The sequence below is a fragment of the Solanum dulcamara genome, chromosome 8 (assembly GCF_947179165.1).
Source record: "Solanum dulcamara chromosome 8, daSolDulc1.2, whole genome shotgun sequence".
Lineage (NCBI taxonomy): Eukaryota > Viridiplantae > Streptophyta > Magnoliopsida > Solanales > Solanaceae > Solanum > Solanum dulcamara.
This window is the reverse complement of record NC_077244.1, coordinates 4,644,110-4,656,476: the sequence shown is the minus strand read 5'-3', so window position 1 is coordinate 4,656,476 and position 12,367 is coordinate 4,644,110. Positions and strand designations below refer to the sequence as shown.

The 12,367-nt window shown below is 36.2% G+C and overlaps 2 protein-coding genes across 5 annotated transcripts in view; one reads left to right on the top strand and one right to left on the bottom strand.

Annotated features, from left to right (window-relative positions):
• The first annotated feature begins 885 nt into the window (after positions 1 to 885).
• LOC129900892 (uncharacterized) lies at positions 886 to 4,323 on the top strand. Its single transcript, XM_055975976.1, has 4 exons — positions 886 to 1,287; positions 2,116 to 2,211; positions 2,817 to 2,954; positions 4,010 to 4,323. Exons 1-4 carry the CDS (start codon positions 1,048 to 1,050, stop codon positions 4,049 to 4,051), a joined length of 516 nt encoding a protein of 171 aa, XP_055831951.1. The 5' UTR covers positions 886 to 1,047; the 3' UTR covers positions 4,052 to 4,323.
• Positions 4,246 to 12,367, bottom strand: part of LOC129900891 (DExH-box ATP-dependent RNA helicase DExH11) — a 39,806-nt gene continuing 31,684 nt past the window's right edge. For all 4 annotated transcript variants that reach the window (XM_055975971.1, XM_055975975.1, XM_055975974.1 and 1 more), the window contains 4 exons: positions 7,012 to 7,226; positions 6,674 to 6,912; positions 4,875 to 5,001; positions 4,246 to 4,738 (listed from right to left, as the gene is read on the bottom strand). In XM_055975971.1, coding sequence (XP_055831946.1) covers positions 4,526 to 4,738; positions 4,875 to 5,001; positions 6,674 to 6,912; positions 7,012 to 7,226 — 794 coding nt within the window. In that variant the 3' untranslated portion in view covers positions 4,246 to 4,525. The remainder of the gene's footprint in view (positions 4,739 to 4,874; positions 5,002 to 6,673; positions 6,913 to 7,011; positions 7,227 to 12,367) is intronic.

The window sequence follows — 12,367 nt, the reverse complement described above, 5'->3', positions numbered from 1 at the left end:
CCTTATTCATCTCACTAGTACTTTCTGTGCATAGAATAAATTTATGTGTAAAAATTTATTACAATAAAATAAATAACAGCTATCAATGCATAATTTATTTTGAGAATATAATGAGTTCATGCAACGAATCTTAAAATTTGAGCTCGTTGAATTTAAATAAATTTACCTCTTATGTAAGGAATAGTAAGCATGCATATATCCACGGTTAAGATATTGGTTCATTTGAACTTAGTATTCTCCATATGAAACATATATTGTGACCAATTCCTTTCGAAGAAATAGTCGTATATGGCCACTTACCACTTGAATAGAACAAATTAATCTTTTCTAATCTAATGTATGTTATTTTCAGATCTATTGCGTATAAAAATAAAAATCTCAAATAAAAAAAAATACAAAATTAAAAATGAATATTTAAAGAACAACTAAACCAAGTAACTTTTCAACATTTCCATTAAAAAAAGGGTCATGCAATGGCTACTTACAAATTTGAACATACAATTTTATTTTATTTTTAAATTATCGTGTGTTTTTTTTCAAATCTATTATATGTAAAAATGAAAGATATACAAAACCAACCTACCCACAACAAACTTCCAAACATGACCAAAATATCTTTTAGGAAAGAAATATCTACCCCCAAAGACACCTAACCACTTATCAACATTTGTATAGCACATGATATGACATTGAACCCCTTTAATATTTGAGAACTAACATCACACAAATAATATTACCTTTTTTTCAAGATTTTTTAAACAATAACAAGAAGAAAATGATTTTATATGACTACTTACAATATAAACATACAAAAATTATTTTCATTTTCTCGTATATATTATTTTCAGATCTGTTATATGTAAAAATGAAGATCTACTAAACCAACCAATCTACCACCTACTTCCAAACATGACTAAAATATCTTTCAAGGATGAAATATCTACCCCAAAGATATTTACTTTTCAACATTTGTAGCACATGACATTATAACATCAAACAAATAATATCACCTTTTTTCAAGGTTTTCAACAACAAGAAGAAGAAGAAATGGAAGTGAATGGAAATATTAGACCAAATAGAAGTGATGTCCATGTATCAAAAGAGGAAGAAACAAAGACAGAAGAGGCAACAAGAGAGTATTTTGATGGCATTGCACCAAAAAGACACAGTAAACCTCAACGTAGTGACTATTCTTCTGCTTATGTTGATCACATCAATCTCTGTCCTTCTTCTCATGACACAATTCCCGAAAATCTCGAATTCCAACGTCTCGAAAATGATCCTCAGGTCTACCTCCTCCTCTACATTTGTCTTTTTTTTTTTTTTTTTAGATAAATTCAGGATTTAAAGTTTCTAGCTTATAAACAAAGGTTGATTCAGGATTTAATCTTTATGGATTCGATATTCTAGTAGGATTCTTAGCATTGAATGATTAATATATTTTAAAGTTACGATTTCATACCTAATAGTTGTTATTTGCAAATTTTATGGATTTTTTACATATAAATTTATATTCTGCATCAAAAATACTAGTTGGTTCTGAATTATAATTCTTTTTGCTTAATAGGTTCTGAGTAGATTATTTGCACATAATAGATGCATTTTTAATACAAATATGATATTTGAGCTAAAGTTAATGAATTCTGTCGAACTCATAACTAACCCCTTGAAAATGATTTTCGTGTCAAGCTCTATCTTTCCTCATTGCTCTCTTTTGGGGTTTCTTGTGGGTGATTTATTTATCAGTAGAACTTGTAGTTATAGAGAAACTACTTTTTTTTTTAATATTGGAGCGAGATAACCTTCGTATGGCATTGAAGTGTAGTTGGTATTGTAGTTAACAAATTAAGACTAGGAATAGCACACTTGAATCACACTTTTGTTGAACAATGTATCTATGTTAATGATAGCATTGTTGACATTTGTCCCTTGAGAAAGAGTAAGATAGGCAAAAAGGCATAAAGACAACAACGGCCGCATCTCTAGATGAAAAGATGTAAAAGATTTCGGGTATATATATTGCTAGGATTCTTCAAAAATAATGCAGGTGTGTGTCGGATCCTTCAAAATCTATGTATTTTAGTTTCATAGATCTTTTTGTTTTTGGTTTTGCAGAAATTGGTTTACAATGGAAGCAGCCAAGTGACAGAGGAATTTGTTGAAACAGAGTATTACAAAGATCTTAATTGCATTGACAAGCAGCACCACACGGTTACTACTCTCACTCTTAACACTCCTAATACCAAAGATTTTCAATTACAGTTGAACCTCTCTATAACGACATTGTTTGTCTAAATATTTTGGCTGTTACAACGAATGTTGTTAAAAAGAACATATAAGAGTGTTCCCAGTGACAACGGGTGTGTGTAGGCCAACTCAGAGTCGAGATGTGTTTTAATAAAAAAGGAGTGATAGTTAAGGTATGAAACTCGCGAAAAAGTGATAGATTTAGGTAGGTAAATAGAACAATGGAACTTTGCACAAAAAATGATAGTTTAGGTGTGTTATTTAAAAGAAGGAATTTGCTTGGTATAATCCACGGTTTTATTTTATAGACATTATAAAGTTTTACCATTTAACTCCACATATAATATAATCTAATGTGAAAATCAGTTCCAAAGAAAACTTTGATGTTACAGTGAAATGTTGTTATAGAGTATGGATGTTATAGAGAGGCCTGACTAATTCTCTAAAAATAATGCAATTTTGGAAGATCTGACATGCTCGCGGAGGTATTTTTCGAGGATCCGAGAGCAATGTAGATTTTGGTTAAAAGAAAAAAGCTTAATGAACATCTTTTTGGTTGGAAAATGCAGACAGGAACAGGATTTATCAAGGTGGAGAATGCAAATGGGAACACTTTCAATATAGGAGTTGATTCTGCTACTGATTCAAGCCATGTTTACAAGGGAAATCCAGCTACTAATGACTGGATTCCATCTGCTGTTGATGAGGTATGCACAAATGAAACATTTTGTCTGATTTTTGAAATTTTCCATTGCTAGATTAAATTAATTGTTTGAAATAAGCAGTAGTAAGATGAGAGAAAGAATTTAAAAAAATAAATAAATTATAAGGGTGAATAGGTTAAAACCCTCCTAAAGTATTATTATTTTGCGAATTTCATACTTCAACTATTGGTGTTTTTTGTTACCTCCTAGACTATAACTCCCATTTAATTAGAAACCCCCGGCTGGATATATGGCAACAAATTTTGTCTTGCTAAGAGGCGCGTAGGAGATTAAAAATGTCTTTAGAAATGAGCTCACATGGCACAATGAGTTAAAGGTAGTTAGAGAGTTGAGTGAACACCTAATAATTTAGGCATTAAACTTGAAAACAATGATTTGGGTGGGGTCGGGGTGGGGGTGGGGGGCAGGGGGAAAGTGCATATTAATATATTCACTCCTTCAAGGGGTATTCTAATAAGAGTTGATGGTAGTTCAGGGGTTTTGTGAACACTCAATAATTTAGATATGAACCTTGCAAAACGGTAACAATTATGGGTTTCTTAACCTATTCACTCTAAATTATAACTCGATAAAGAAAGAGTGGAGACAGGTCCCATACATCTAAGCAAATTAATTCAAATTGTACACTATAATGACTCACTGTTGCATTCCAATTGAAACTCAAGGAGATGGAACTAAACAGGCTAGGCCCCTTCCCTTGAATCATCAAGATGGATCGCCCTTACGCGGTCAACGAACTCATACTAATGCTAGGAATCCCCAAATGTGCATCTTCGAGTGTTTCAGCCGATCCCCAATCTCCCAGTATCAATATTTCGGCTGCTCAAGCCGGTACAGAAATATTACCTTACAATATTGGAACTTGATTCAGTTGGACTATATTCCTACTGGTTGGAAATGGAAGCTTCACACAGACAACAATTTGTTGTTTGGTTTAATATATGATTGAATGATAGGAAAACGTGTTCTTTTTTTTCTCTTTGGATATTGAAATTCTCAAATGTTACATCTAATAGCTTTTCATTTTGATGGATCAGGTTAATTTTATCTCAGAGAAACCAAACAGAAGTGATAACTGAAATTGTGTTCTGATAAAATGCAGCAGATATTACAGACCCTGCTTATTTTGTATTTCTGTGAAGCTTGGCTTCAATTTGTCTCGTGTTTGGTTGTATTTGAATGACATGCTATAAAAATTATTTCAGACGTGATCATAAAAGATGGCCAAATTTCCACTAGTGAAGTGAGGTGTGATGGAATGGTTGGAATAACCTAAGCCCTTAATCAGAGGTTTCGGGTTAAATTGTTGTTAACGAAAAGTGAATGCCATGCATATTAATCTTCAAGTTGATGTATTTCTCTAAGCTAATCAGGCCATAATTTACTGTCGAATGGTAAATGTACATATGAAGGACTTGAATTTCTGTACAAATTTGCCAAAGTGTAGGGTATCCTTGCTCAAAGTCCACACCTTGGTGAACATATTTTAGTGTACAACAAGTGTTTGGCAGTTCCTTTAGAATTGCAGTTGAAATCAAGGCTTCTTGATCTAATCAAACTCCAGTAATATACAAGCTAGCTGCAAACACGATATCGCGCTTGATCACATTAGATGCAGTTTCCATTTTCTTGTACAGTGCAGAGTTGCCCATAATTGCTGCAGCATTTCTAAATTCACGACATGTCTCGTCTAATCTAACAATAGTCCTCACTATTACACCTTCAGGGACATCGGTGAGTTCACAAATCTCAGCAAATGGGGTGCCCTGCAAGAAGGAAGCAGAATTAGAGACACCCCTCACTGGAGAACGGAAGAATCAAGCTGAGGGTAGGATATCATGATATTAAGTTATACGCAAGCACACATGCAAATTCTTGATTTGAGAGATAGAGAGAGAGAACCTTTGCCCATTCGTATACCACTTCAACCAAACCAAACTTAAGGTTCTCTTGGGCATACTCCTCTGGGTCAATCGGTAGCTTAAACTGAGCCTGAAGCCCCCCAAGTCTTATTGCAGTTTCGTGTAATCTGAAATGCCACGATAATGATATTGTCATTCAGAACAAAGAAACAAAAAAAAAAGCTATAAGCCCAAAGAACAGGATTAAAGTTTCAGCGCATGGTAATTAATGAGAAAATACCTACAGAATACATCAGAATGACTTGAAACAATTAGAAAAGATAAGAATGAAGCTAATCAGAATGAAATCACCATAATCAACAAGTAGGGTTACACTAGTCAACTAAATACAAGTAGAAAACATTGACAAAGTGCAAGAAGGAAACATGACAAAGTGCAAGAAGGAAACATGACTTCAGAAGTAAAAAAGAGCCAAGTGGACACACATCGTTTAAATAGTAATAGCCTTTGTAGGCACAAATCATGACAGAAATGTTCTGCGGACAATCTGAAGCTGTGTAAAATTCTATCCTCTGTTGTTCAGTAACTTTTTTACTGAGGGAAATTTGGAAATTTTGCAGTAAAAAGATATTCCACTAGCAGTTGTGCATTACAGAGAAAGACCCAAAAGTACCAACGAGGTCTTAGACCACTACATGCTTGATTTGTAAATCTGACCAAATCCCATCTCCTTCAAAAAAACTTCAATAAAGGAAAAGCAGGGCATACACTTGACAATATAAGAGAATTGGCAGCCTGCCATCAAAGCCTTTTCCCTCCTAAAAGTGTATTCACTATAACAAAGAAGAAACAACTTGATAAGAAATGAGCCTTGGGCCTAACTCAACTCCAAAAGTACTCATGAGGTTAGAATTGTCCAAGACCATATAAGGAGACAACCACCTTTTTTCACCACCAATGTGGAACACTTAACATTCCTCACACACTCGGAACCGGATATTTGGAGAGAAAACAACAAACAATGGGGCCCAACGCTGAGTAAACCAAGAACAGGAACAGGTCTGCCTTTAATACCATGATGAGAAATGGACCTTCGGCCTAACTGAACCCCAAAAGCTAGCTCATGTAATGAGGATTTCCCAAAAAACATATAAGAAACAACAGCCCATTTCCACCATCAATGTGGGACACTCAACATAAATTGCTTACCACAACTCACTCTCCACCTCTACCTTCACAGTACCCACTTTGTTATATCAAGAAAGAGGTGTCATAGCTCTTTGACCAGTGACCTTGTGGTATGTGTGTCTTCGGATGTGCAATTCCGTGAAATAGGTGACATATTTAACTTGACATATTATATTCCAATTATAGAGATAAAACGAAGTTAGTAACTAGTAAATTGTATTGCATATGCAATTCTGTGAAACATGAGAACATATTTGACGTGATAGTTTTGTTCTCATAAAAAACAAGAATGATGTGTTTTATTCCAATCCTTGAGATAGAGAGCCCAATTAGTTCCCTAAATTGTCCAACAAGCAGTGAGAAAAAGAAGGTGAAGTCATCAATTAATTTTGATGAGTTTTCTATCATTAAACCTAATGTATAACAAGGAGAAGTCTTACACCGTCTTTTAAGCTCATCCATTAAAGAAACATTTAGAAAAATCGCCATGGCTTATATGCAGGTTTGATCCCTCAATAATTCAGACACCGAAAGCACAAAATATTATCGAAACTCTTCATTAAAAAAAACTTATCCAAAACTATCAACAACAATTCAGTACAGATATCATGTATAAGAATATCAACCAAATATTTTCGAAAGTAAAATAACCTCCTTTTAGCCTGAGAAAGCTTTGGCGTGAGGAAAGATTCAGAAGTCTCCTTCTGCTGAAACACAAAGGAAGACATGATCGCCACTGCCTCTTCTGGTTCCAGGTCATCTAGTTGATTCTCAAATAAACATTCTGTGCATATCAACTCCTCTCCGGAATTCATTTCACAAGCAACACGACCTTTGATTTGAACTACAAGGTCAGCATCTATACAGCCAATTTCTTTTAACACATCTATCTGCAAATAGTGAAAGGGGATGTTTATGATCCCTTCCTTTGCAAGAATTGATTGGCACGAAAAGGGAAACCAAAGTATTATGATAATATGGTTCCATACCCGACCCTGAAAATCTGGCATCTGCTGTAGTGCCTCATCTGACATTTCAAACTTCAAAGCATTCACTTCCTCTCGGTGCTTCTTTAATTCTCTAGCTAATGTCATGTGCTCATCCAATTTAATACAACCATGACACTTATTCTGTGCCATTTTCTGCAAGAGATTATTCCATTTGTAGTATGCTTCCACAAGATTCACATCTTTCAACTTCAGATCTGGCATAGAATCTTCATTAGAGAATGAACTGTGGAGAATCTTACAGACAGCAATTACCATATATTCACTATAACAAAATCAAAACTTATAAAGACAATGCAAACACTGGACTAGTAAGTCAAAAGGTTCTTTCTCCAGGATCACCCAACAACTTGGTAGCCGTGTTTTTCTTCAAGCATACTTGATTGACTAAAGACATGGTTAACAAAATTTATTTTAGGACTGGAGACAAATCTTCCTATATCACAAAGAATGTCACCTTGTCGGAAACATGTTTTGGACGGAGGGAAACTAGAGATATGTTGCTTAGAAGGATGATAATCAGCTGGAAAGTTGTGTCATGGATTTGCTATTTATTGCACAAGGCTTCTGAGGCCGGAGGAAATGAAGCCAGGAGGTGGAAGCTTAGGGACCATCAAGCAATTTATTTCTGTACAAAGAAGTTCAATGGTTTCAGCAGATTTGTTTCCATTGTTGCAGTACAGGGGAGTAAAAGGTCCATTATTATTATTCCAGAATCAGCATTCAGTGCTGTTTGTGACAAGCCAGCAGATAAAATTGGAAATTTTATTCAGAGAATAAACGACATTACAACAGTCACTCCTCCCCAATAATTGAACTCTTCCTATGCTGAAGCTACTAACAAAAATAAATGGTCAGTGAGATCTTGCACTCTCTCGGTGGATCCAGGTGAAGGAAACTCCATAAAAGCCAACAGATTGGTGGAATCCTGGATAAAGAGATTCTGAGCAGATGCTTGCTGGGCCATCTCGATGGCGAGGAGATCCCAAACCATAGAGTCATGCACAGATGGGCTTACAGCAAATGGGGCAGCTACATAGGGGCATCCAAAATGTGTGACCATCATTTTCTCTTTGAGTTCCCAACTAGGAGCATGGCGGAGCACACTCTAATAGGGGACTGGAGGTGGGAAAAGAAAGCACTACATCTGTCATGGTGGTCTCCGGCATCTGTTGCATGCGGGAAAATTGCCGATGTGCCAGAACTTGGATTAGAATATTGGGCCTTCCTCTACAGCTTTGGACGATGGAGATGACGAAAGAAATCAGGGAAAGATGCAAAGGGTGAACTGAAAACGAAGAAACTGAGCTCAAAAATCACCTCCGATGTGCTCACATGAGGGTCAAAGGAGACACGGAGCAAATTCCTAGTCACATCAACATTGAATGGGAAGGTATTTTCTATTCCATCCCGATCTGGAAAGAAATTCTGAAAAGAATCAGCCGTGCGACTTACAGACAGTCGCAGAGGGGATCAAACACTGGCATCGATAATAGCCTGGATTTAGGGCTAGACGATATGGCAGATCCTATATTGAGAAGGGGTCTTTTAAATTTCAAACCAAGTGCACATGCCTCAACACATGGGAAGGAATTAACAGAGAATCTGGAAGAGGCTATTTCATGAGGTGGGCTGACCAAGTTTTCCCAGCCAAATTTGACAGAATTAATAGAAGTTGGTCCTGGCTCTTTTCGAAACATGGAGATGGTCAATCCATCTTTTAAGACCTTCATTGTAGAATCTGATCTTTCTCTACAGGTCTCGCTCCAGCCAAGAATTGATGTTATAGACCACACAGAGGCACAACTCAGACCCAATGTATGAAAAAGGGATAATTTATTCACTGCTGGAGAATATTATTCATGCAGTATAAACTATAAAATATAAGGATGGGGGAGTCAAGAATCAGGGGGGAATTCTTTAAAATTGGGTGATCAATGAAGCTAAAAATAATCTTTTTGAATGTGTGGTGACTGAACAGTAAGGAGAGGAATGTAGTGAAAATGTTATTATCAAAATGGAAGCCAGCAGTAGTGGTGTTACAAGAAACAAAGTTGGAAGAAAATGACAGTTCCTTTTCCAGACAAATTTGGAGCAACAGGTGGATGGATTGTGTATTTCTGGAGGCTAGTGGAACTAAAGGGGGAAATGTGAATTATGTGGGATAAAAGATCCTACAAGGGGGAGCTTGACCAAACAGGAAGCTATTGCATTACATGTCAGATGACAGATTTGAACAACCCCTTTACTTGGTCCATCTTTGGAGTCTATGGTCCTCATGGCAACTGAAAGAAGGGTACTTGGTGGGAATTGGCAGCTATCAGAGGATTATGTGAAGGCTCATAGGCTGTGTGGTGATTTCAACGCCATCAGGTTCAATGTTACTCCTCTCACCAGAGCAATAAAAAAGTTTCTGACATTATATGGGAGCTTGCTTGAGCTGGTGAATCCACCTTTATTTGGTGTATCCTACACCTGGAACAGAATGAACAATCTTGGAGAAGCTTCCAGGATCATTTGGCCCCTTGAGATGAAATTATGCTATGAAGTTGAAGTTTTGTATTGTTTGGACATGCAATTTGAATTTTTAAGTTGTATCTTTTGCTCATATAATTATTTATACAATCTTACTAAATAAGTGAAAGTACATAACAAAAGTGTAATACACTAACAGAAAGCTATTCTAAAAAAATACAACATTTATTGATCGAACTTAAGTTTAATAAAAAAGTAAAATTGAACATGAATTGCAATGTACTACTCTTTAAATTTGGTTGGTAATAATAAATAAAATAGGTGTTGATTTGAAGTAATAACAAAATTTGGTTGGTGAGAGTAATGTTTATATCTGATATAAATGGTTTAAAGGGTGGTAACAGTAATAATATCAACTATAAATTTTGTTTACATATGAAATAAATGGTTGGTAGATATAAAATGGTGGATTTTATTTTTTTACAAAATATAAACTTGTGGGTCAATTTTTGTATTTGAAAAATGTGAAATCATTGTGGGGTGTCAAATGAACGGGTTGGGTTGAAATTGAGAATATTAAAATGGGTTGAAATAAAAATCGGGTTGGGTCACGACCCACCCAAATTTACTTTGGGCTCAAATGGGTTGGGCTCAATTGGGCTAAAATCTGGGTTGGGTCATGACCCGTCCAATTTGACCCGCTTAATCACAATAATTTTAACATATTATTATTTACCTTTTATAACTACAATTTGAATTTCAACTCAAGAAAATAAAAATAAAAATTTACAAATGGATAGATTAATCCTAAAAGAAATAAAATAGATAGTAATTCATACCTTTAATATGAGAACATACATTATACCAATGCAAATAAAGAGTCTTAAAACGGGTTGAAATTGGAGATTAAGTTGGGCTCAATTGAAGATTCTTTTAAAATGGGTTGAGATTGAACCCAATACAAATTATTTTGAGTGCAACCCATAAAAGTTTGGGTGGGTTAGACGGGTTACCTATATTTGGGCTCATTTTGACACCCCTAGAAATCATGATATGAAATTCCCAAATTAAGCTTTTTGGAGAATTTGGAATCCCATCTCATGATTTGAAATCATGAGATAAAATTGCATGTCCAAACGGTAATTTCATCGCATGATTTCAAATTATAAGATGAAATTGCATGTCCAAACGCTTACTTATTCTCACCAGAGTGGGATGAGAAGTTCAGAAATATCAGGCAATCTTTGTTGCCAAGAGTGGCTTCTGCCACTCTCCTATTCTATTAAAATGTGGTGATTGGGGAGCTAATAAATCCTATTTCAAGTTTGAAGTTATTGGCTGCACTATTTCCATCAAATGACCCGGCCTCCCCTGGCTCTTCTACCGTCCGGGCTCGCTTTCTTCCCTATGGTATGCTCCCCCGGTGCAGGCCTACCACGCTTCGTGCCGGCGGCATTTTCGCTAGACGGTCTTTGCCAGTAGTGTCATCCTCCCCGACGGGTTGTCCCTCACTGCTGTTGTGGAACCCCTTTTTACGGCTGCTCTATGCTTGCCAGTGTCTTTCATTCTTCCAGCCAAGACCAATTCCGCCTAAGGTCATGATGATGCCCATGAAAAAGAATTTTTTAGAGGAAGATAAAAAAAAATGTGGATTTCCCTATTGATTAACCTCTAAAGCGGATGATTGAGATCAAAAGTGCTTACAGCAGCCTTGACCTAGTCCACTGGAAAGGGAAAGCTGAAAGAAAAGAGAGTTTCAACCCACAAATGATCTGATACATATCAACCACCAACAAGGAGTCATTTTTCTTACGCAGTTCGGTTAGTAGGCAAGCAGGCCACCTTCCTACATCTGCGGGCCGGAAGAGATTATGAAGATCATGTTCACCAAGAATGGCCTGAAGCTGGATCTTGGTCTATTAAAGATTGTTCCTTTTAATCATAATCAAATATGTTTTCTTGTCTCTCATTTCTTTTCTTGAGAAAAAAAGGAACCAAATGGATCGAACTCATATGCAAGATTCAAAGACAGAATTAAGGCATGGTGGGATTCTTTCAGTCATTGGTAGACTTGATTTTGTTTTAGCCTCAAAATTGAAGTTGTTGAAGGGGAAACTAAGGGAATGGAACACAGCAAATTATGGATACTTGAAGCAACATCTCGTACAACATTTCCAGAGGAAGGACCTAGGCAGATTGAAGTATTTCCTGGATTGAGGTCGCAGAGTCCAAATCAGAAATTGTCATCTCACAGCGTAAGTATGCCCTAGACATTCATGAGGAGACAAGTATGACAGACTATAGACCAATTGACACTCTTATGGACCCTAATATTAAACTTCTACCATGACAGGGGAAGCCATAGGGGTCATTTGGTAGCTGGCTAGAGTTATGCAGATAATGGTAATGTAATACAGAGATTAGTTATTCATGTATTATTTATTCTATCTTTTATTCAACATAAAATAACCATAAATTGACTCCTAACTTATACATGCGTTATTTATGTGGGACTGTAAAATGATAACTAAATATCATACTTGGTATCCTGAATTTTGAACAAAGCAACTAAAAAGCTACCAAACATGATATTAGTTATGATAGTTTTAATTCATGAATAACTCCCTTCCTAACCAGCAACCAAACGACCCCTTAGTGATCCTGAAAGGTACAGGGACTGCATGGTAAGTTGAACTGTCTCCCAATGACTCGACCTGATTGCCTGTCCTGTCAGTGTTGTAAGTTGGTTTACGGACTCTCCACGTGATGGTCGCTGCAATGCGGTTGTTCTATGCATAAAATCAGCCCTGGGCAAAGGATAGATTTTTGAGGATCGAGGTCATGAGCAAATTATTGGATATGA